The sequence below is a fragment of the Rhineura floridana genome, chromosome 3, assembly GCF_030035675.1.
Source record: "Rhineura floridana isolate rRhiFlo1 chromosome 3, rRhiFlo1.hap2, whole genome shotgun sequence".
NCBI lineage: Eukaryota > Metazoa > Chordata > Lepidosauria > Squamata > Rhineuridae > Rhineura > Rhineura floridana.
The window spans coordinates 66,788,379-66,814,833 of record NC_084482.1 but is presented as its reverse complement, the minus strand read 5'-3'; the positions used below and the strand labels follow the sequence as shown (position 1 = coordinate 66,814,833).

Here is a 26,455-nt window from a genome sequence, read left to right as displayed (position 1 = left end):
TGCTCTGATTGGCCGGTTGATTCTGGTGACTTCCCAGGCCTTAATGGTCACAGTTAATTTAGAGCCGTCAGGCAACTGTCATGCCAGAGTACAAAGCAGAACCAGTGAAGGCTCATCCACTAGGATGAATGGGGCACTACCCCACCAACCTCAGTCAGCCCCCACCTCTTTGCCTTTTTACTTACATCCAGACCAGGACATGGCAGTTCTTCCTCCTCCTTAGTGTAGCACTCAGCAACGAGGAGGATGGGACGATCTTAGAATGATTGGGCTCTGCTTGTCATTGTTTATGGCTCCACGTAATCCCTGCCTTCTGCCCCATCAGCCACTGCTGCCCACTGCGTAATGACCGCTGTCAGAGACTATTGTTCAGCATGGCATACCATCAAAAATACATGTTGACTATATGAAGAACTGTTGTACGAGGATAATCAGAATTTATAGAAATAAGTCCATGCACCCTAATTTACCATCTTTATGCAGTTAAAAAACTAAAAGAATCCATGGTACTATGAGCACACCGAGTTCTGCCTTTCACTTGCAGATTTAGTCCCACTGAGTACAGTATTCCTTGGGAATAGATGTTAACATATGTTAAGAAGAGAGTTGTTTATTTTCATGAAAAGTAACTGAAACATTTTCATAGAATGTGCTTTTATTTCACAGTGGTTTTTGTAAATGCTTACCTAACTAGGACAAGCTGAATGAGGTAAGCCTCATCCTTGTGTTTTGTTTCGTTTTGGTATTTCAATTTATAAGTTGGTTTTTGACAGCTTTCCACTGTTCTCTTTTCAGGATAGCATGCACCTCTGTATTTTTCTTCTTTAATTGTTTTCTATGGCTATTTGTTAGTCTTCCTCTCACTCTTCATCCTTATATTTCTTCTTCAATCATACATCAAACTAATCCTCTATTTCTTAGAAAGCATTCTCTCAAACATGATAATCTCTTCCTTACACTCTTCCTTACACTTTCAAGTAATACTTGCCACACTGCAATGCTAAGCAGTATTTCTCAATTAGTCTTCCTTTCTATGTAACTCTGTTTATTCTATGTAACTATTCAACAGCATATTTTAAACCCTTATTTTCCTTTTTTCTGTCTGGCAACCAAGAGGTCTTTTGTATCCTTAAAAGTTGTGCAGTGGGGAGGGAGAATTCCACCTTGTCGTTTTTCCCATTACAGGCTTGCAAGAACACCTGCACTTGGCTGACTTTCTCTTCTCCTAAAGATACAAGATCAGTCTCAGGGATTGAACCTGGCAACCCAACTCTGTAGCCTTCTAAAAACAGTAGCCCTATTTACTTGTCTCCCCCTGATTAACACTGCATTTTAATTTATACTTTCAATTTATGGGGATGGAAAGAGTGGGGAAAAGCTAAAGGACCTCTTCCTCTCCTGCATGCCCCTGTCATCATAGCTACAGTCCCCTATGACTCAGGGGCTGAATGTCTGCAGCAGAGAGCCTATGCTCCCTGCATGATTAACAGCCATGGAAGAACAGAGTTCTTTAATAATGCAGGGTGTCTACTCAAGGAGAGCAGACTCCTCACTACAGACGTATGGCCACAAAGATGGGAGGGGGGACGGCAAGAATGGCAACAGAAACATATGGGAGGAGGCAGGGCCAGTAGACTTATCCTTGCTCTATCCTCATGTGATAAGAATTGCATGGGAAGGGGAACAAGTGACTAGGGCTAGTAGGTAAAAGGGATGTCACAAAAAAGATTCCCACTGCTCCCCTGTAATGCAAGCACAGGATTGGAAACCAGAATCCTCTTGTTGCTTCCAGCACCCTCTGTACCAAACCATCTCTCTGTACTCCCTGATCTACATCATGGACAGTATAATGGGTTTTCCCCTCCACAGTTAATATTTTTAAGTACAGTGGATATTCGGAGTGCTTTCAGAAGTGCCAATAACAATGCAGAAGTGTGGAACAAAGGGACAAGAAACAGGAGCACAAATTTTCCCCATGGTAGAATTGTCTGAGCTGTGGCATGGATTATCTGAGTAAAGACCACAGGGACCAAAACAATCTCAAGGAGACCCCTTATTCATTAATATTTATTATCACTTGGCATGACAGTTGGAGTTACTATCTATGTAATTACTATACATGTAATTACTATACTTTGGTAATAATTAGTATACTTTGTTGGGTGACCATGGGCTATTCACCATCTTTCAGCCTAATCTGCCCCTCAGGGTGAAAACAACAGAGGGAGGACCATGACCACCCCAAGGAAGAAGGGCACACTTAAAATGTAGAGGAAATAATAATGTACAACCATATTGTGAAATCAGATGCTTATCTGGACATAGTAAGAATAAATACTTATATAAGCATGAGTGTCAAAGATGTTTATTTACATAACCCGTAAAGATATTTATAGTGCAATCCTATGCATGTTTACTCAGAAGCAAGTCTCAGTGTATTCAATGGGGCTTACTCAAACAGGGAAGAATGCACAGGACTGCAACCTCAAGTGATAAGGAACTTCACTCACCTGACCCAAAATTCAGAATCATGCCACTTTAAGTTGTTTTTGCAATTGTTTTATAATTGTTTAATGGTTATTGGATTTTAAATGGATTTATTTCTTGGGAGCTGCCTTGGTTTCCTGTTGGCAACCTTACCTCACAGGGTTGTTGGAAAGACTCCATATACATATATCTGGAAATGTAAAAATACACAAACCCCTATAATAGTTTAATGTCAAAACCAGTTGGTCACTGCAGAACATGTTTTTTTAAAAATAAAATCAGAATTAGTTTCCTAAAAAATAGGAGCAGTGAGTCCTGCCTAATTGCTTTAAAAATAGAATTGGAGAGGGAGAGAAAGATTTACAAGCAAACACAATCCTTTGCTATGTTCACTCAAGTCCCATGGATCTACAGCACAATCCTAAACATGTCTACTCAAAAGGAAGTCCTATTGAAGTCCTAGGGGTTTGCTCCTGGTATGTGGGATTAGCACTGCAAATTTACTCCCAGAAAAGTTAGTAAGGAATACCCCGCATTAACATACGGAATGGGTCCAGAGCGAGTATGTAAACTGAAAATGTACTTAACGTGAAGCACTACCTTTTTTTTCACATCGATGCATGTACTGCACTGCAATCATCATATACGGGCATAATTGATGTAAATAACGCATTTATAACTAAAATACATGTAAACATAAAATAAAATACTGTACTGTAAACCCTTTAAGAAAAAGATAAACTTACCTTTAATGTCAGCTGGCAGATGCAAAATGGATGAACGAAAATGTACATGTATTGTAGGAAGGATGAAGGAGAAGCCAAACAATTGAAGACAAGGGAAAACAATACCAAGAGGCACCCCCCCCCACACACACACACGCAAAACCAGCAGTGGCAAAAGCGAGAACTAATGATGGGCAGAGACAGAGAGAAAAGTATTCTGGATTAATTAATTCAGAATAAAGACTGCCCTGCTTCAATTTTCACTAGGGTAAAATTCCCAATCCTATGCAAGTCTACTTAGAAGTAGGTCCCACTGGGTTTGATAGGGTTACTCTCCAATAAGTATACAGATGATATTTTAAAAGTACAATACTGTAGACCAATAAAGCAATTCTTTTGGAAAGAAGTGAACACAATTGCTTTTTTACTTCAGTGTGCTACAGAGAGAGAGAGAGAGAGAGAGAGAGAGAGAGAGAGAGAGAGAGAGAGCAGACTTCTGCTGTTTTGCTCTCAACTAGCTGGGGGGGAGGGAAGCCTTCTCCTCAAGTCATAAAACTAGATTTTTTTTAATTGTATCACAATTCATGTTTTGGAGGGCAGAGGGAGGTACGGAGTGGGGAGACAGTTATGTCATCGGGGGAGATGGAAGCGTAATAGGGTGTTGGTTGCCCCCAAACTGTCTCCCCATTCAAATAGTCTGGACAGCTGTGGTGACAGTTCCCCTGGGTTAAAAATGCTGCTTGTAAATGCCAGGTCGGTGAATGGTAAAACAACGGCCATTCAGGATTTGATCCTGGATGAGCACGCCGACCTGGCTTGTATCACGGAGACCTGGTTGGATGAAGCTGGGGGGGTTAATCTCTCCCAGCTTTGCCTGCCAGGTTTCTCCATGCAACAGCAAGCGAGACCTGGGGGACGGGGAGGTGGAGTTGCAGTGATCTATCGTGATACCATCTCCCTGACCAGGTGCCCTCTCCCACAGTCTTCAAGGTTCGAATGTGTATATTTGAAGTTGGGTGGCCGGGGCAGAATAGGGATTCTGTTGGTGTACCGCCCACCCCGCTGCTCAACAGTCTCCCTTCCTGAGCTAGCTGGGGCGGTCTCGGGGTTGGCGTTGGAGTCCCCACAGCTTGTGGTATTGGGTGACTTCAACATCCATGCTGAGACTGCTCTGTCAGGAGTGGCTGAGGACTTCATGGCCTCCATGACAACCATGGGTCTGTCCCAAGTATTATCTGGCCCCACTCATGCCGCTGGCCACACTTTGGACCTTGTTTTCTGTGCGGGTTGGGATGATGGTGATCGTGGTGTGGAGGAACTTTCTGTATTACCGTTGTCATGGACAGATCACTACCTGGTTGGGTTTAGACTCACTGGGACTCAGAACCTCTCCAGGGGTGGGGGACCGATTAGGATGGTCCGCCCCAGGAGACTGATGGATCTGGATGGTTTCCTGATGGCTCTTGGGGATTTTCCTGTCACCTCAGCAGGCGATTCTGTCGAAGCCCTGGTTGACCTCTGGAATGGGGAAATGGCCAGGACAGTGGACACGATCACCCTGGAGCATCCCCTCTCACGGAGTGGAGCCAAACCAGCTCCTTGGTTTACCAGGGAGCTGGTGGCGATGAAACGAATAAGACGGGGACTAGAGCGATGTTGGCGGAAGACTCGGAACGAATCTGACCGAATATGGGCTCAAGCCTATTTGAAGGCCTACTCCGTGGCAGTGCGGGCAAAGAAGAAACTTTTCTTTTCTGCCACCATTGTGTCTGCTGGGAGCCGTCCAGCGGAGCTGTTTCGAATGGTCAGGGGTCTCTTACATTCAGGCCCCCGAGAGGGTAATATAGACCACTCAACAGCCTGCTGTCAAGAATTTGCACGGCACTTTGCAGATAAAGTCACTCAGATTCGCTCTGACTTGGATGCTAAAATTGATACAGTCTCAAGGGATGTAACCTTGGCTCCTTCTTGTCCAATAACAATGGATTCTTTTCAATTTGTACAGCCCGAGGATGTGGACAAAATCCTTGGAGAGGCAAGAGCCACCACATGTTTGCTAGACCCTTGCCCTTCCTGGCTCATTAAGAGTGCCAGAGAGGGACTGGCCGACTGGTTGAGGGGAGTGGTAAATGCCTCTTTACAACAAGGCAGAATTCCAATGTGCCTAAAAGAGGCAGTTGTAAGACCTTTGTTGAAAAAGCCCTCCCTGGATCCCTCTATAATGGACAATTATTGGCCAGTCTCCAACATTCCGTTTCTGGGTAAGGTAATAGACTGTGTGGTGGCTGCCCAGCTCCAGAGATTCTTGGATGAAACGGATTATCTTGACCCATTTCAGTCTGGTTTCAGGCCCGGCTACGGGACAGAGATGGCTTTGGTCGCCTTGGTGGATGACCTACGCAGAGAGCTGGAGAGGGGGAGTGTGTCCCTGTTGGTTCTACTGGACCTCTCAGCGGCTTTCGATACCATCGACCATGGTATCCTTTTGGGCCGCCTTGCCGGAATGGGACTTGGGGGCACTGTGTTGCGGTGGCTCGGCTCCTTCCTGGAGGGACTAACCCAGTAGGTAGTGCTGGGGGATTCCTGTTTGATGCCTTGGCCGTTGACCTATGGGGTCCGTCAGGCTCAGTTTTGTCCCCCATGTTATTTAACATCTACATGAAAACGCTGGGTGAGGTTATCCGGGGGTTTGGGGTTTGGTGTCATCAGTATGCGGATGACACCCAACTCTATTTTTCCTTTCCACCTAAAGCCAAGGAAGCTGTCCTGGTCCTGAACCGGTGCCTGGCATCAGTGATGGACTGGATGAGGGTGAACAAATTGAAATTAAATCCAGACAAGACAGAGGTGCTCCTGGTTAGTCGAAAGGCAAATCAGGGAACAGGGATTCAGCCTGTGCTGGATGGGGTTATACTCCCCCTGAAGACGTAGGCTTGCAGTTTGGGTGTGTTCCTGGACTCAGCTTTGAACTTGGAGGCCCTGGTCTCTGCAGTGGCCAGGAGTGCTTTTGCCCAGCTAAGACTGGTGCGCCAGCTGAACCCGTTCCTGGAGATGCCTGATTTGACTACAGTGATGCATGCCTTAGTTACATCCTGTTTAGATTACTGTAACGCGCTCTACATGGGGCTGCCTTTGAAGACTGTTCGGAAACTTAAACTGGTACAAAGAGCTGCAGCCAGAGTGCTAACTGGGGCTGGTTACAGGGACCATACAAGCCCCTTGTTACGACAGCTCCACTGGCTGCCAGTTTGTTTCTAGTCACAATTCAAGTGCTGGATTTGACCTATAAAGCTATATACGGACTAGGTCCAGGCTATTTGTCAGACCGTATCTCCCCATATGAGCCTGCCCGGGTGTTGAGATCCTCAGGAGAGGCCCTTCTCTCAGTCCCAACACCTTCGCAAGTGCGATTGGAACTCTCTTCCTAGGGAAGCACGAATGGCCCCTTCCTTGCTATCCTTCTGTCGGCAGGCAAAGACTTTTTTATTCCGACAGGCTTTTGGACTAGAAGATGTTTAAGATAGGGCCTCATAAGGTCTGTTGTATTATTCTATGGTCCTATTTTTAAAGTTTTAAATTGTCTTAGTATTTTAAGTGTATGTTTTATGGTTTTAATGTTACGAATAGTTTAATTCTATTTTAATTGTATAGTTTTGTATGTTTTTTACCTATGTGTAGTTTTTATTTGTAAGCCGCCCTGAGTTCCAGTTTTGGAAAAAGGGCGGGGTAAAAATACAGATTGATTGATTGATTGATTGACAATCAATTTATTTTTATCAAATAAAGCAGGAAAGGAAGAATTAGAATCTACAGTACAGTACAGTACTGTACTGTAAGCACGAGGCCCGCCCACACACACACACACACACACTAAGCCACCAACGACCTAGGCTGCTGCTAGGCTTGGATCGCTACGGCTTGCACAAAGGGACTGTAATGTACAGTACTGTAAAGTACTGTAAAGAACTTAAAGGAGTCAAATTTCTTAGCCTTCAGGTCGGGAAAACAAATTCCTTAGCCTTCAGGTCAGGAGTCGCTCAGAGTCGCTCAGATGCCAACGGGAAGATGGTGATGCTGCTGCCGCAAGGCACGAGACAGGTGGAATGCAAGTTTGGGCGGTACTTAAGTGTCCATCAGTGTCCGTAAGTGTGAAGCGAGCGTACATAAACAGGGGAATGGTGGAGAATGGAGTATGTCCGTACTCGCGAGTGTCCGTAAAGTGAAGGTATGTATAGCGGGGTATTCCTGTATAGGATTACAGGTTCATATTAGGATGATTTTCAAAACAGGCTATGAATCAGACAAATAAACTGCCCCCTTCAACAGCCCAGCTAATTTAAACTTGTTTGACTCACCTGGCCGCCCTTTGGAACCGGTCCTGAGTCCAGTATAAGCCACTATTATCAATGCATCAATGACATGTTGCTGCATAGACCCGCAACAAAATAGCAATAGGGAGGCATCGTTAAACATAAAAATGGAATGAAAAAGTACTTAACACTTATAGGTTGGTCGTTGATTGCTTTCAGCATAGGAAGCACATAACAGAAATATCTTTCTCTTCTTATGGAACAGTTTGTTTCAGACGCAAAAGTCCTTTGGGTATATTGTTTGGGGGCTTGGATTGTGTATGTATTATATTTTGAGAGAAGTTTAAATGGATATGTATGATTAATGGGGACTGGAATATGAGGAATTGTGCCACAGTGCTAGATAATTAATATTGCATCCAATCAAAGAGCAGAGTGTATAGCTGAGGCCACACAATCATTTACTAAGTGATTTCCAGAAGACTAGACATTTTACTCTGTTGCAACAAAAACAACAAAGAGTCTTGTGGCACCTTAAAGACTGACAAATTTATAATAGCATAAACGTCCATGAACTACAGTTCATTTCATCAGATGCATGAAGCATTATCCTGAGTTATAAGAATATACATATTAAGGGGAAAATAAGTTGCATGGTTAATGTGCATAATAACCAGCCATTGTGCACATTCACCAGGCCTCATGGAGAATGTGTACATAAACATTCCATGAAGAGAGAATTGTGCCTATTCCCTGGTCAATATACATAATCTCCCATAGGCCTTGGGAAATTGCATATATTTCATGAATTTTGTACATTGTCTGATTATTAAGTATAATTTCCAACAGGCCTTGGGGAATATGCATATACCACCTGAATTTTGTACATTCTCCAGTCATTTTTAAGGTCTGTTTTTTATGATGTTTTAAAGTGTTTTTACTGCTTTTGTTTGCTGTCCTGGGCTCCTGCTGGGAGGAAGGGCGGGATATAAATTAAACAATAAATAAATAAAATAAATAATTAAGCAAAATCCCTATCAGGCTTTGAGGAACATGCATATCTTAGCTGAATTTTGTATATTCTCCAGCCATTATGCATAATCCTCAGCAGGCTTTGGGAAATGTGCATATCTCAGCTGAATTTTGTACATTCTCCAGCCAATATGTGTAGTCCCATAGAATGTGCATATATCAACTAGATTTTGTACTTTGGGCAATAACCGCATTCCTCAGTCAGTATGAATAGTCATGTGCAAATCAAACATAGCAGTAAAAGTAAAGGTAACATGTACTTTGCTTTGATTCAGTTTTTATGGAGAACAGGATGAAAATAGAGATAATTTTATTTATTCATAGATAAAAGTGCTTCTATTCTACTCTCATAAAATATCAGAGTGGTGTACATTAAAAGCACTAAAACTACAAAAAAATTAAAAGCAGTACAGAACAATCATTAAAATGACTGTCTACTCAATAAAATTTTAAACAACTGCATAGGCTTGTTGGCATTAAAAAGTCTTCAAGAGACACCTGAAAGTCAAAAGGGAGGATGCCTGCTGAATCTCTGCTGGAAGAGTGTTCCACAGCATGGGATGGTGACACTACATAACTGGGAGGCCAGTCAGGCCTTTGAAACACAAGGAACAACTAACAGAAATTAACGGAACTAACGGAAATTAACGGAAATTAACGGAACTAACGGAAATTACAGGCCAGTTATCTTAACCTCTGTCCCTGGGAAACTGGTAGAAAGTATTATTAAAGCCAAATTAATTAAGCACATAGAAGAACAAGCTTTGCTGAAGCAGAGCCAGCATGGCTTCTGCAAGGGAAAGTCCTGTCTCAGTAACCTACTAGAATTATTTGAGAGTGTCAACAAGCATATAGATAGAGGTGATCCAGTGGACATAGTGTACTTAGACTTTCAAAAAGCGTTTGACAAGGTACCTCACCAAAGACTTCTGAGGAAGCTTAGCAGTCATGGAATAAGAGGAGAGGTCCTCTTGTGGATAAGGAATTGGTTAAGAAGCAGAAAGCAGAGAGTAGGAATCAACGGACAGTTCTCCCAATGGAGGGCTGTAGAAAGTGGAGTCCCTCAAGGATCGGTATTGGGACCTGTACTTTTCAACTTGTTCATTAATGACCTAGAATTAGGAGTGAGCAGTGAAGTGGCCAAGTTTGCTGACGACACTAAATTGTTCAGGGTTGTTAAAACAAAAAGGGATTGCGAAGAGCTTCAAAAAGACCTCTCCAAACTGAGTGAATGGGCGGAAAAATGGCAAATGCAATTCAATATAAACAAGTGTAAAATTATGCATATTGGAGCAAAAAATCTTCATTTCACATATACGCTCATGGGGTCTGAACTGGCGATGACCGACCAGGAGAGAGACCTCGGGGTTGTAGTGGACAGCACGATGAAGCTGTCGACCCAGTGTGTGGCAGCTGTGAAAAAGGCAAATTCTATGCTAGCGATAATTAGGAAAGGTATTGAAAATAAAACAGCCGATATCATAATGCCGTTGTATAAATCTATGGTGCGGCCGCATTTGGAATACTGTGTACAGTTCTGGTCACCTCATCTCAAAAAGGATATTATAGAGTTGGAAAAGGTTCAGAGGAGGGCAACCAGAATGATCAAGGGGATGGAGCGACTCCCTTACGAGGAAAGGTTGCAGCATTTGGGGCTTTTTAGTTTAGAGAAAAGGTGGGTCAGAGGAGACATGATAGAAGTGTATAAAATTATGCATGGCATTGAGAAAGTGGATAGAGAAAAGTTCTTCTCCCTCTCTCATAATACAAGAACTCGGGGACATTCAAAGAAGCTGAATGTTGGAAGATTCAGGACAGACAAAAGGAAGTACTTCTTTACTTAGCGCATAGTTAAACTATGGAATTTGCTCCCACAAGATGCAGTAATGGCCACCAGCTTGGATGGCTTTAAAAGAAGATTAGACAAATTCATGGAGGACAGGGCTATCAATGGCTACTAGCCGTGATGGCTGTGCTCTGCCACCCTAGTCAGAGGCAGCATGCTTCTGAAAACCAGTTGCCAGAAGCCTCAGGAGGGGAGAGTGTTCTTGCACTCAGGTCCTGCTTGTGGGCTTCCCCCAGGCACCTGGTTGGCCACTGTGAGAACAGGATGCTGGACTAGATGGGCCACTGGCCTGATCCAGCAGGCTCTTCTTATGTTCTTATGTTCTTACAGCACATTGACATTTTTGAGACTCTTGTATGAGACAATTGTATCTGTTTAATTTTGAAAGTATGAGAAGGGTTGATCCACGATGTTTGATAATGGTGAGAAAACAGAATCGCTCAATTATATTCCTTTGATAAAAAGCATAAGAAAATTGTTGGCTAATTGAAAACAGCTACCTCTTTCATGAATGAGTCACATGGCAGCAGTGATAATGATGGTTCCTCCAATGTTATTGTCTTTCTTTAGGATGATCCCAGTTGTCATCACCTCTGAGAAATTAAGGAGCTGGCAAAACTTACTACTGAGATTCATTCATCAAGGGAAAAGGCCTAGACTTTGCTTCTCTATTCTGTGTAAGTTTAGCACAGTGTGTGTGTGTGTGTGTGTGTGTGTGTTTGTGTTTGTGTGTGTGTGTGTAGGAATACCATATCTGAAAATGTACCATGATGCTGCTCACTTGAAAAATTGGTTACCTATAGTTCAGAAGGATTTGGACCATTTATGGTTGTCTATAGAATATTCGACTTGCTGGGAATCGAAAATCAAATATTTACCTTTTATAGTATATAGGAACTTCATCACTTTCTAAATAACCCCTTCTTATCAGTAGACTTGCCAAACTTTTATAAGTAAATAAAATAAATAAATAAATAAAATAAAGTGTAATCGCTCATCATTGGAAAAAGATTGACCGTAGTTTAATGGACGAATAGTATTCTCAGATTTGGAACATAGCTCTGATGGAAAAACTAATTCAGAAAAGATTGGCGAGGTGAGATCCAAATAAAAGAAACAATTTTCATATTAAGTGATTTATATTTATCAGCTATGTAACAGTGAAAGAACATGGCTGGAGTCCCCCATCAGCCCATGCCTCTTTATGGATCGACGTTTTTGGGTAGTATCTGGAATTTGCTATGGCTAAACTCTTCTGCCTGGAGTGAATGTCTATATTTCTACTTTTAAGTACTTTGATGAGGTTAAAGGTTCAATATGTGTAACTATAAAGAAGTAGTACTTCAGGATGATAGCAAAAATAATGTTGTTTAACTAGATGCATATGGCATTCTATGCTTTTTAAATCTTTCATTATTCTCAGCAACTCTCCAATTCCACCCCTTCCTAATGATTTTTAAACTTATGATAGATTCTATGATTCTTTGATTTTTGAAATTGCCTTTATTGTTCATTTGTGGAAAATTACAGTAAAATAAAATTGGGGCGAAAAACTGCAACAAGATCCATACAGACTCTGTGGAAGAGGAGGGACCCATAAAAAAAAAGATGGATGCAATATTGTCAGCTGAAGATTTGAGTGAGTTTTACATCAGCCTCAATAGTCTTGCCTTTTCCTAATGCTAACATGTTTGTGGTTGAGGCTAGGGAAGAGCAATTGCATCTCACATTACAATTGTGGGTGCAGTGATGATCTCTGCGAAAGGCCAAAAGGAATCTTCTTTCCACTTCATAACCTTCACACATTTGGCTAGGTGGATGGGTATATCTTCAGTAGCTTGAGGAAAATCTTTACTTGAAAGTTTGTAATTTTGTAGAGCCCTTCCAGACAATCAGTTTTTGTAGTATAAATTTGTTTACCCATGTCTTGAGGGCTTCCTTCAAAACTGCACTTCTGTTAAAGGGATACTGTATTTTCTCTTTTCTTTGACAATAATGTGTGCATCTTCCTTGGATAGTCCACCTATATCACATGGAATAGGGCTGTATGAGTATTTGGGAAATTATCTACTGGCAATTCTGTGTGATGTGAAAGGAAATTAATTACCCAGTGTCATTTTATGTCTTTTTACCAGTTTTATTACTTAAAAATTTCTTTAGCAGCTGAACACCGTTCCCACTGTGCTAAGCCTTTAAATATAGTGGCAATCACTGGAAAGATACAGGCAGTGAGTTCTCCCTCTCCAGCAATGAAGCACTCATGCCCTGTTTATTCAAAGTACAACTACCCCCCTCCACATCCATTATGTGTGGAATAGATATCACATAATTGTTTCTGAATGGGCTTTTATTCTTATTGTGCCAGCTGCAAAGCATAACATGTAGCCAGGGTACACATCCAGTGAGCATCTGAAGAAGCCTCTGGAAAATAGGAGTGAGCAATTGGAAGTCTTTGGGTCAAGTCTGGCCAGTTGCTGACCCACGGACAAAAGTAGTATGGAGAAAGTGGCATCTTGCTGGAAGGATTTGCTGGAAGATCCCATTAGTGGGTGGCATTGCTGTGCTGGACCACCACCTGCTATTGCTTTCAAAAGTGACCCGCCTAGAAAACTAGTTTATGACAGGGCCCTAGATATTTAATGTTTATTCAGTTCTTATCCTGCACGTGTGCTGTCTCCCAGATAAACAACTCCTAACAGCCAGGTACATGAGTGAGTTTTGTAGAACTTGCAGATTCACACAACCTTAGAAAACTTGACTACCAAAAAGTAAAGTGATTAATTACACACAGAGGGAAAGGAAAACATTAAAGAACACATACACACATTACATTGCAGAAAAGAAATGGACACATAAAGCTAGTTTTGTTATTTATATAGGCTTCCATAGGTGCAAGCAGCTGTAGAATCTTAATTAGCTACTATGCCTACAAATATCTTCAGATGAGCAGAACTCTCCTCAACCTTTCTAGGTGTAGGTAGGAATTGGAAATTTATTGCATTATTTATTTAGAAGATTTATAGCTTGCTCTTTCGTAAAAACAATCCCTGAGCAGGTTACAATATAAAAAATATGCACAAAAACCAATAAGGCCAATAAAGCATAAATTTATTATCATATACTGCAAGTCAGCAAATCAGCAAGAGCAGGATCCCTAATTCCACATCCAGTTTAGCCAAAGGCCAGAGTGAGTAACAAAGCAATCCAGCTCAGAGAAGGCTTGCAGGAGTGGAGCCGGCAGACATGGAGCCAGCAGAAGGGGCCACCATATCCAACTGCTCTTCAGGAGCTGCTCAGAGGGGAGGACACTGGCTAGGCCGGTAGGGTGCAGCGGAAGAAACAAAATGCATGTTTCCTTCCGCCACCCCTTCTCCCAGTGTATCGGCTGCTAGGATGGAGGACTGCAGAGCTGAATGGGCTCAGGATGCAGTGTAAGTCCCCTCCGCAGAGTTCTGCCCCAGAATGCCCCTTTTTCTGGCTTTCCACTGGCACCGCTTGCACCGGTCTTGGCTGAGTTCCCCGGTGGTGCCAAGGCTGTGCTGGGGGAGAGGACCCCTGCCGGCAGAGCCTGACAATGCCACCACCCTTCACCACAGCTATGCCACATCCAGCAGCCCCTCAGCCTAGCATATCTAGGAGGTGGATTGTACCCTAAATGTGCTTTCAACTGGTGCAGAAACCCATCAGGTCCAGCATCAGTCAAATCTGTGCGGGGAGGGCTTTCCACAATCAGGGTGCTGAATTCTGAGAACTCTCCAATCTGGTCACAGATATTGACCCAGCTGTCATTTGCAGTTTAAGATCAGTCAATGGAAAAACTGGAGCTGGCAGTCCAAGGAGGTGTTAATGACTGAAGAGATATGAACCTAGGAAAGAAGAATTAACACATTTATAGATGTAATTAGTGCATCACTTTCCTGTGACGCCTTTGCTGCATCCAATATAGAAGATGATTATATAAAGCAATGTGCTGGCCATTGTAAGGCCAGTTTGTGATTTGTGATAGCCATTGTATCAACACAGTATCAAAATCACCACTTGGAGATTTTTGAAATATTAAATGGCATATAAATGCTTTTAAATAAATAAATTTTTGATCAAAAAGTGATCTTTCCAAGACAGAGTTTCAGAGCCTTGAATGTGAAGGTTGTGTCATTTATTTATTTATTTATTGCATTTATATACCGCCCCATAGCCGAAGATCTCTGGGCGGTTTACAATAATTAAAAACATTAAAAACAAATATACAAATTTTTAAAAACACAGTTTTAAAAAGCAATTTAAAAACACATGCTAAAATGCCTGGGAGAAGAGAAATGTCTTGACCTGGTGCCAAAAAGATGTTGGCACCAGGCACGCCTTGTCAAGGAGATCATTCCATTATTTGGGGGCCACCACTGAGAAGGCCCTCTCCCTTGTTGCCAGACTCCCAGCTTCCCTTGGAGTAGGTACCCGGAGGAGGGCCTTGGATGTTGAGCACAGTGTACAGGTGGGTTCGTGTCGGGAGAGGCGTTCCATCAGGTATTGTGGTCCCAAGCCGTGTAAGGCTTTATAGGTTAAAACCAGCACCTTGAATCGAGCTCAGAAACATACAGGCAGCCAATGCAAGTGGGCCAGAATTGATTTTATATGTTTGAACTGTCTGGTCCCTGTTAACAATCTGGCTGCCGCATTTTGCACAAGCTGCAGTTTCCAAACAGTCTTCAAAGGCAGCCCCACGTAGAGCACATTGCAGTAATCTAACTTGGAGGTTACCAGAGCATGGACAACTGAAGACAGGTTATCCTGTCCAGATAGGGGCGCAGCTGGGCCACCAACCAGAGTTGGTAGAAGGCACTCCATGCCACCGAGGCTACCTGAGCCTCAAGTGACAGAGATGGTTCTAGGAAAAACCCCAAGCTATGAAACTTCTCCTTCAGGGGGAGTGCAACCCCATCCAGGACAGGTTGGACATCCACCATCCAGTCAGAAGAACCACCCACTAGCAGCATCTCAGTCTTGTTTGGATTGAGCTTCAGTTTATTAGCCCTCATCCAGTCCACTGTCACAGCCAGACACCGGTCCAGCACATTGACAGCCTCATCTGAAGAAGATGAAAAGGAGAAATAGAGCGGCGTGTCATCAGCATACTGATGGCAACACACTCCAAAGCTCCGGATGACCGCATCCAGTGGTTTCATGTAGATGTTGAGCAGCATGGGGGACAGAACTGACCCCTGCAGAACCCCATACTGGAGAATCCAGGGTGCCGAGCAATGTTCCCCAAGCACCACCTTCTGGAGCCGACCCACCAAGCAGGAGCGGAACCACCGCCATGCAGTCCCTCCCACTGTCAACTCAGCCAGTCTTCCCAGAAGGATACCATGGTTGATGGTATCGAAAGCCACTAAGACATCAAGGAGAATCAATAGAGTCACACTCCCCCTGTCTCTCTCCCAACTGAGGTCATCATACAGGGCAACCAAGGTTGTTTCCGTGCCAAAACCAGGCCTGAAACCCGACTGAAATGGATCCAGATAATCTGTCTCATCCAAGAGTTTCTGGAGCTGACCCGCAATCACTTGTTCAAGGACGTTGCCCAGGAATGGAACATTTTCCACCGGCCTATATTTATTAAAATTTTCTGGGTCCAGGGAGAGTCTTCACTTCCTGTATCCTTTGTTTTGATGTCTATTATGTGGAGAGGTCATGTAACATCAGCAGTGTGTCACTTGATGGTTAAAATGGATACTGCTTTTATGCAGTCTGCTGACCACATCATCCATTTGGTTGCATATTAGCACTGAGCTGATGCATAACTATTCATTGGCACATAACTGGTGCACATCTGTCCCCATGGATATTCCCTAAATCAATAGTTCCCAGACTTTTTCCCCCCATGGACCGCTTGAACATTCCTGAGGGTCTTGGTGCATTACTTAATGATTTTTCTGCCTGATGTAGTAATTGTAATAAGCTGTGCTAGAGGTTGTATGAATTTTAACTCTGGAATTCAAATTGTAATGCAATAAAATACAATATATAAGAAATAAAAGAAGCCATTAAAATGCAATTAAAATCAGTATTAATATTTAATGTGGACATGCCGTGGGCCACCTGAATGAAGCTTGTGGACCACTGGTGGTCCACAGACTACAGTTTCAGAACCCCTGCCCTAAAGACTTGTACAGGTTGTATATGCAAGGGGATTATATATGTGAGTCTAACTGCAAAGTTTCAGAAAAAGGTTATAGCTATATGCTCTCTGCATTGGGCTGCTGAAGATATGGGGGAAGGCGTTCATGCATCTCCTTTATTTTCTTCTATTTATAGACCACTTACTATCTGAAAGATCTCAAAGGGTTTTATAATAGAATATACAAGGTACAATAAAAAAACATCAAATTAATTTACAAAGCAAAATACATAAACAGTCCATCTCATAGTTCATCTCATGGGGATTTCATCTGACCACAACAGCTGTATATATATTCACTCTGTATTTGTAGGGGTCAGTTTACAGTCCATGCTCCGGAAGGAGTCAACTCCATTCACCTATTGCCTTGAACTCCTTCTCATGCTATTAAGTGGGGTAGGATTCATAGTTTATTATATATTCACAGATCTTAAACTTTAGGTGGTGACTATTCATTCCAAACCTTCTGTATAAAATGGAATCACTGAGTTATTTCCAAATACTGCTTCATCAGCCCCAATTAATCGTGCAAACACTGTAAGTTTATCCAGTCATAATTTTAAGTGTTCTAAAAAGGAATCATGCCAAATCCTAAATTGAATTTGCAGTTTTATTTTCGGGCAGTTGATTCTCCTTATAAAGAACCCTTTAATATTTATATGTTAAGTCACTCGTTAACTTATTTATGTTTTTGAGTTCTCTTGTGAAAGGATTATTTTACCCCTTTATGGCAGTTTATTCCATTTAGATTCCATTTTTTAATTCTGAAAAGCTTATTCAGTTGGTCATTTTGACATGGATACAATGTAATGAACCCAACATTGTGCTGGCCTTCTAACTCACATTGTGATTGTCCTGATATATATTCAACATCTGAAAGCAATTCACAACTCAGCTCTTGTTAGACTTAAAAGTTGATGTACACTTCTACAGTTGGAGGCTGTTTCCTTCCTTCCTTCCCATAATCCCTTTATTGGATTTGAAAAGATATATAATAATTTATAATTACAATTGAGTATATAACAAAAAAGAAAACAATTAACACTTCATAATGCAATCAAAAGAAAAAGGAAAAATGCATGACTAATATCTATTGTCTCATATTAAAGTGATGCAAATATATTATATGGATATATATTCTCTTGATATGTATAATTCCAAAGCATAATAAAAATTGGCCATCATTCTATAAATCTGTTTATTTGACCATATTCCTCCCTGCCATAATATGTAAGTTTCACTAATGTTACAACGTCTCAAATTCTTTCAAACCAGTTTAAGGTTAGTGGTGATGTACTCTTCTTCCAAGCTTTAGCAATAGTTAACTTTGCAGCAATCAGAAGATTATACAGCCACAAGAGTGCTATAGCCACATGGATTTTTTGCATTTTGCAATGTTAAATTGAAAATACCCCCATGCCATTCTGCTGCTTCCCATAAGCTCACGTTAAAACAAAACCTTACAAAACTTATAGTCCTGAACTCAGAAACACTTGTTTAACAACCCTTTAATTTTTCATGGCGATACACAAAACAGTCAGAGAGAAAAGAGTTCAAAGTGTAAAACAAGAGAAAAAAAGGTCCAGATCCCTGTTGGACTATTTTCTGTCAGTGGTCTGTAATTTGTTGAAATTCATTAAGAATCAGCCATGTTCACAGAGTACCTGTAATCTGATTATGGACCTTGCCCCATACTCTGAACTTCATCTTCTGCAGTTTAAAAGTTGAAAAAATGCCTGGCAGATTTTCAATTAATTTAAGAAATTTAGCATTGGAGTCAATGATAACCCCGGGCATGCTCAGTAAGAACCAACTCTAAGTGTTCTAAAAGCCAGGCTCATGGCTGCTTGGCTTGCCTAATCAGAGGGCCACACCCATGCCAGACCTTGATTTCACTTTAAACAGCCATGGCTTCCCCCTGAAGAATCCTTGGAAATGTAGTTTGTGAAGGATGCTGAGAGGAGACTCCTGTTTCCCTGACAGAGCTCCAGTGGCCAGAGTGGTTTAACAGCCAGCTGCTCTGACTGAAGCTCTGTGAGGGGAACAGGGCATCTCCTAGGAACTCTCAGCACCCTTCATTAACTACACTTCCCAGGATTCTTTGGGAGAAGAACACGTTGCCAAGTTCTGCCAAGCTACACATGAAGTGGTTTGGACTGTGAAAGACCAACCTAAATTGTGTTTGCATTTTGACAAATTTGTAGCACAGTCCAATATCTCAGAGAGGAGGTCAGGTCTCCTGCTCCCCTGGTGCATTCACTATAGCTGCCCAATTTCCCTGCTTTTTAAAGTTTGATAGAAATATCTGTTGGCTATAGGTATGTTCTTAAACCTCAAGGGTTTGTTTACCTATTAGTGAATTTATTGCAGTTTCTGAGTCTGGTAGTATACCCTCCAAATAATGCAATAATAGTGTGTTACATTATATTATATTTGGAAGAAAATATCCAGTCATTATTGAGATGAAATTTCGGATAGTAATCCAATAAATATGAATTTCCAAACATCTCCAATATATATATATGCTTCTTTCTTTTGTACACAACTGTGTAGTGCTTGACAACACACACACACAAGCTCACAACTATACTTCTTGTAATGTTCTGTAATATGCAGAAGCCAAACATGCAAACCTCAGTGACTTCATCATTGAAGCATGTTACTAGAGCTCACCAGGAGTTCATGCGTTGGATGTATGTTTATAGCATGGTGCTGAGCTCCATGTATGCAAGAACATGCCGCCTCTGATGTATTAAGTACACATCCAAAGCCACTTGAAGTCACTTTATTAAAGTGACCACATACAGTAAACCAGCCTTAAGATGCCAACATGTTCTTGTGCCAATATTCCAAAATTCCAAAAATACTTACAATAACAATAGAATTTTAATTGGTGTTGAGACTTCGAATTAATTTTGCAAATATTTTCTCATAAGCACTTCACAATACGAAATATTACCAATCCCATTTTCACCACCCCCCCAAAAAACAGAGCAGTGATATATGAAAGTGGTATTCAAGAGGTCATTCAGTAATGACAACACCAGCAATAGCACTCAAGAGGCCCTTGTGCCATGCTCTGGCTTTCTTGAATAGCCCAGATTCTCTCCTTTGCGACCCCTGTGAAATTATTTATAGGGCATTTTCTCACATAGTCAGTAGGACATCAAATATTTCTAATTATATCCAGTCATGTCAAATGACAATTATGCCTTTAGTCAAGTTTGCCAAACAATGCTTTACAGGGAAAGGTTAGCCAAAATGCCTTCAGTGAAGAATGGCTGGAAGATGGGGGGGAGGACAGGGGCTGGTACTTGAGCTCATCCAAGAGTATAAAAGAGTTTCCAGGACCAATCTGCCTTGTTCTTCCTAAGATAGTTAATAGGTAAGTGCTGGGGGGTTTGTGGGGCTCCAGAGGGAGACAGTGCCCCAGAATTCCACTCATGCCAGTCCATCCTTTGCCATTCATGTAGGAAGATTGACTTTGTCAGCAGGGATTTCAAATGTGTTTCCAGTCAGTAATTCATAATTGAAAGACTTTTTTTTAAAAAAAGCATCAGTAAGGAGAGATTTGCCCTTTTTATTTTGCAGTACTGGCCAGTGTTGAGCCTACAGGCCACCAATTTTGCATATCAAGAGGTAAGATTATGATTGTATCCATTCTTGGGGAAGGGAGATGGGGTTCAAAGAAAGCCTCCTTTTGGATCTGAGCTTGGGTGCCATGATCTTTGCTGCCTATGTTCTGCATGAAGCATTTAGTGGATATTGTGTTCAGATTTTAATGCATAGTGTCCATAATGACTGATCTTGCAGCTCTGTTGTATGAGGCTTTATCAGCAAGTGCTCCTCCCCTCTAAGCACATGCCAGGAGTTCCAGCTTTTAATTTCCCTCTAACTATCTGAAACTTGCAGAGAAAACCTTATTGCAAAATGCTTTATCTTCACAGTGATTGATTGATTGATTGCGTTTACTTATGTGCTGCCTTTCCACAGTGAGCTGTGCCCAATGTGGTTTATAACAAACAGTGGGTAAACAATTCGCAGCCAGGACATCATGAATTCTCTCATGAATACTACTGATAGGATCTCTTTGGAAATGTGTATTGGACTACGCTATCAGTAATAGCATTGTGTTTGACTTTTCATTTATTTTTGGTTGAGTTTTAAGAAATGAAAGTCATGCCTGCCTTTCCCTTTATTTCCATTATTCGTTAATGTTATAACATTGTCATTCCTTAGCAAATGGGACTTAATTTTTCCAATTAAGTCTGTGGGTTAGCTGTAGAGCACTGTTCTTCAACCCTGGGTTCCCAGATGTTGTCGGACTACAACTCCTATTAACCGCAGGCAGCTTAGCCAATGGACAAAGATTATGGGAGTTGTAGTCCAACAATATCTGGAGATCTAAGATTGAAGTACAGTGCTCTAGAACTGATGTTTTATGCACGCATTCAGTTCCTGTGCAGCACAATCCAAATAAAAAGGAAGCTTCTAGGGCTGAGTGTGACTTTCCATGCAGTACCTTTCATCAAAATACAAGGGTTAGGATTTCTGATATGGGGACCAGGAGCCAGGAAACTCACTTGTGTGTTTTCAATGTCCTCCTTTCTCCCCAACCAACCAAAAAAGGGAGGGAAGTATAACTTAATGGGAAGGGCCATTGCTCAATGTTTTGTATGGAAAAGGTCCAAGGTTCAATCCCTGGTATCTTCAGGTAGGGCTGGGAGAGACCCATGCTTGTTTGAAACCCTGTCTGAAAACCTGCTGCAAGTAATTGTAGGTAATACTCATTGAATGAATGATCTGGCTCAAAAAGGCAGCTTCCTATAAGCTGTGATTTACAGCATTTCTGTGATGATGGAGGGCTAAGCAAGGGGGAGGTAACAGAGCTGGAGCCAGAAGCGAGCACGCACAGATGCACACATGGCAAATTCAGAAGTGCAGGGCCCCTTCATGTTAGTCACAACCATGCCCCTTCCCCAGTTTTTTTTTGCTGTGGGGTTGAGAATGAGATCCTTGACAATGCCTAGGAACCAATAAGCATGAACAAGAAGAGTGTTAGCTACTGAGAAGAGTGCTTGATTCACCTCCTTTCACTCTGATTGGCTCCAATCTGCAGGAAAGGACAAGGCAGTATGTTAGAAGACTCTTTTCAGTGGGTAACACACTCCGCTTTCATGCTGATTGGGTCACAGGATACTGGAGAAATAAGGACCCTGCTGGGACCCTGCTCCCAAAAAAGTAAAGGATCTAAGACACCCCGAGACCTTGCATGACTTTACACACACACACACACACACACACACACACACACACACACACACACACACACATAAAAGGCAGGAGGTATGAATAATTTAAAGCTAGAGCAAGAAATGTGGAAGGGAAACAAATTTAAAAAAGGTCCTAAATCCAATTTCTTTGCAAATGTTCGAATTCATTTTCTAGTGACTTGAGATTGTTGGTGCAATCATATAAAGAAATAAAATGGATTCATTTACACTTTCACCTCACCTGAGTTGAGGTGCTGGGCCAGGGGGAGGGGCAAGTGCTGGATTGGGCCTGCTAGTTTCTGCTAGCCATGCTGGCAGAGTAACACTAGTGTCACTCAGATAGCGCAGAGCTACTGAATGTGCAGCCAGCTGGCAACCAGTGGGTGCTCTGAAATGGGGTGGGGATGGGGATGGGCTAAGCCCACAAGGGATTGATTGGCACTTCTGGCATGTGGTAGCATTAGGCCTAATTGCTATCCCAGCTCCAGACTGGTGCAGCAATCTTCCTGCCCCTCTTTCCATCCCAGCCACTATGTGTGGCATGTGTGGTAGTGGGTCTGCCGCTTTGTTAAGTCCTGTTGGGCAGTGCCCAGAATTATGATTGCTCTGCCAGTCAGAATAAGGGAGGTTATGTTTCCTTATGACTTACGAAAAGTGAACAAAGAAAAGATGAAACTCAAAAATGCAATCCTAAACTTGCATAATAAGGAGTAAATTATGTGGAATTATGCAGAACTTATTTCTAAGAAAACATGCTTAGGACCATGCTCTATATGAATGTGTTTCCATAAAGCAGAAACTGTTGAAAGTTTGCTTTCATTTTACAGATAGGACTCTAAAACTTATATACTATTATGTATATTGTAATATTAATGGCACTTACTTATTATGTATATTAAAGGCACTTGGGACCTTCAACAAAATTTTGCAGGATACCCTCATTACTCCTCACTCACTAACAGAAGTGCTCCTGTTCAGGGTTTCAGCTAGCCAGCGAGTCATGTCCTCTTCCAGGACAATATAAGCTGTAAAGGGCCTTAAGCAAACCAATTCATTTCTCCCCTAACCCCACTTTTCCGGTCCCCCCATAACACTCAACATTTCATGGGTCTTGGATGAAACTGAGCATGCTCAATCCTCATTGGACTGTTTTGTGTGTTTTTGCCCCCTTTGTTGCTGCTGTTCATATATATTATATTTCTATATACCTCAGGGTTGACCCAAGCATTCTGATACCTTCCTCACGATTCTTTGCATGCTTCCAGACAGGGGCTTAATTTGTGAATGTCTCATTGAGATATCTCAAACAGATTGTTGACAACAGGGTTTTTTTAACTTAACAGTTACACCCCAGAAAGGGTAAATCCTGATGAAATGGGGGGGATGAGCTAGCATTTTGATGCCAGCAACATTGTATGAATGCTGCAAATTGTGCATGCACCAGGAGCACCAATCCCACAATAAACATCCATCTGGTAGCACCCTTAGTGACCCCATTTTGGCTCTAATCCTCTTGGCACTCAATCACCTGAGTTTTTTTGTTAAGGGGAATAAGCAGGGAATATGCAACAAAACATTAAATTTTAACTTCCCTTTTAGCATGAGTGCTCCAATTTCAGGTTCCGGCCAACCATTTCCTCTCAGCAGGACATTTCACTCTTATTCCTCCCCACCCGGTTTTGGCACTTAACATTCTGTGGCTACTGAGAATGCTCAATCCTCATTGGGCTTTTTGCATCCTTAGGATTTTTTAAAAAGTTTTTTTTGTACTTCTGCAAACCTTGAAATTCTACCAAGCACACTTCTACCCCCTTGTTTCCAGCAGCCCCCCATTTTGGTTCCAGTCCTGTTGGCAATCACCACTTGAGTTTGCTACTGGACTGAATGATGATGAAGTTCTACAAAGCAAAATAGCACGAAACATTCTCAGAATTGTGCCAGGGTGCCCTGATCATTTGGATACAGATTTCTTGGACATGTTGGCTACCCCATTCATTTTGACAGAGGGACCAATCCAGAAATGTGTTCATTTCTTTGATTGAATGAATTGGAATACGTCATGCACATTCTGGTTTTACCAACTTTTATGCTTTGCTGGCTTGGGATGATCACTTGGGCGGGGGTTAAATAAGGTGCCTGTGGTCACCTAGTAGAACACTTAGATATAGATAGAAAATCGTAATTTCAAACAACATAATGAAATGCCTAGAACCCATGTGCCTCTTTAACAATTTCCTCCACACAGTCCAAGACATGTCAATATTAGAAATGTAAGAGATATATACAGTGGCATTATGAAATTGTGGTCCTCATGTGGTCTGTTTTTTTCTGCAACAGTGTTCTCTGTTAAGCTGCAGCAATGTCTTCGGATGCTGAGATGGCAGCCTTCGGGGAAGCTGCCTCGTATCTCCGAAAGTCAGAAAAGGAGAGGATTGAGGCTCAAAATAAACCATTTGATGCCAAGACATCCGTTTTTGTAGTGGATCCTAAGGAATCCTTTGTGAAAGGTGCTATCACAGCTAAGGAAGCGGGGAAAATCACAGTCAAGAAAGAAGGCGGAGATGCAAGTAGACAAACACCAGCTGTTATAGAAAATTTAAAAAGATATTTTGTTCTCTTTATGCTTTTGGCTGAATTGTCTCTTGTTTCCTTGCAGACTGTGACTGTTAAGGATGACCAAATCTATCCTATGAATCCTCCCAAATTTGATAAAATTGAGGACATGGCCATGATGACCCACCTCCATGAACCTGCTGTCCTGTATAACCTCAAAGAGCGTTATGCAGCCTGGATGATCTATGTGAGAGCAGTTTGAAATTTATAACTGACTTCACAGTATAGAATATTATTTGACATAGAATCAGATTTACTATCTTTTCTTTACAGACCTACTCAGGTCTCTTCTGTGTCACTGTGAATCCCTACAAGTGGCTGCCAGTGTATAATCCTGAGGTGGTAAATGCCTACAGGGGCAAAAAGCGCCAAGAGGCCCCTCCGCACATCTTCACCATCTCTGACAATGCCTATCAGTTCATGTTAACTGGTAAGTAGATCAACCTACCTCAGAGTGACTACAGAGTGGCAGTTTCCTACATTGAGTCAATATCCTTTCCAGATGCATGATGAGTTGCAGCTAAGGATAATTTCTGAGGTCATTAAAGCTAAAAGAAAAGAAACATTAATTAAACTGTGCTCAAAAACATTTCAGGGCATTCTTCTTCTTTATTGCTTTGTTAACTCTTTGTTAGCTTATTTGCAATATTAGTGTCATGTAATAGCTCAATACTGTCTGTAGCACAGTCTTGCTTGGAAGGAAGAAACATAAGATGCATTGAGATTGTACTGAAGAACTGTGAGATTCAAGTTACACATTTTTATTTTTATTTTTTGCATTTTTAATGGGTATGCTCCAACTTCCGCAGCTGCTGACATCAGTCTGAAATTAAAATAAACATTAGAAAGGGACAATAAGGATTCTGAATAAATATAGCCATAGGCTATCCTAATCTGTTTCAAATGAATATTGCTTATTTCAATTATCTTTATTTTCCTAGATCGTGAGAATCAGTCAATTCTGATCACGTAAGTATCCTTATAAGTATGTTTTTAGTCAAAACAAGCTTTATGTGCAGTGCACTGGTTGACAATGTGACCTTTCCATCTGCTTGTGTTGATAGCGGAGAATCTGGTGCTGGAAAGACTGTGAACACAAAACGTGTCATCCAGTACTTTGCAACAATTGCTGCAGCCACTGATAAGAAGAAGGAAGAACCACAAGCAGCAAGCAAGCTAAAGGTGAGTCATATATTGGAGAGGAGGCCAGCCTTTCCTTTTTGTTAACTGCTGTAGGTTTAAAATAGACAACTTGAAACTTGGCAATAATACTTTTACAGGGGACCCTTGAAGATCAAATCATCAGCGCCAACCCCTTGCTGGAAGCCTTTGGGAATGCTAAGACTGTGAGGAATGACAACTCGTCCCGTTTTGTAAGTCTTACTTTTAGAAATATGTTTGAGAGTGTATCAGTGGGACAATTTCAATAATTAGTTTTATGATATCTTTCCTGCTACTGAAATAAAGATTGAAAGAAATCAGGGCCAAAGTAATGCAAAAGTGTTGGATTTGGGCATGAGTTACCCAGCCATGAAGATCACTTCAGTAGCTTTAGGTGCATCACTTGTAAAATGCTAATTTTTTCTAAGTTATTGTGATAATAAATCACTAAGAACAGTAAACCCTATTGAATGACAGCCAGCTAAATAGATAACAGAATGTATAAGAGGAAAAAGGCACAAGATTACACTCTTCTTTCCTGAAAATCCACCTACAAATTTAATGCCCTTTTCACGTGGGCTTATAGTGCTTTCCTTTATACACAAACTACATTTCCATCTGAAATTCATGCAGGATCTCAAAACTGCAAACTTTTATGCTGATCCTATGGTGGTTTACCAGTTACTTAATGCCACAATTGTACTAGGTGTAGTAAGGAACATGGAAGAGAAGAAATTCCCTTAAAATGAGCAATTTGTAGGAGATACAATCTGTAGGAGACAGATGAGGATTGGAAAGAGACTGCAAATTGGTTCCTCAGTAGTGGTGATACG

At 41.6% G+C, this 26,455-nt stretch overlaps 1 protein-coding gene across 1 annotated transcript in view; it reads left to right on the top strand.

Annotated features, from left to right (window-relative positions):
- The first annotated feature begins 20,105 nt into the window (after window positions 1–20,105).
- Window positions 20,106–26,455, top strand: part of LOC133380008 (myosin-1B) — a 30,160-nt gene continuing 23,810 nt past the window's right edge. The window contains exons 1-7 of the mRNA XM_061616410.1: window positions 20,106–20,214; window positions 24,186–24,411; window positions 24,505–24,648; window positions 24,735–24,891; window positions 25,403–25,430; window positions 25,526–25,643; window positions 25,742–25,834. Of these exons, the coding sequence (XP_061472394.1) occupies window positions 24,208–24,411; window positions 24,505–24,648; window positions 24,735–24,891; window positions 25,403–25,430; window positions 25,526–25,643; window positions 25,742–25,834 (744 nt within the window). The 5' untranslated portion in view covers window positions 20,106–20,214; window positions 24,186–24,207. The remainder of the gene's footprint in view (window positions 20,215–24,185; window positions 24,412–24,504; window positions 24,649–24,734; window positions 24,892–25,402; window positions 25,431–25,525; window positions 25,644–25,741; window positions 25,835–26,455) is intronic.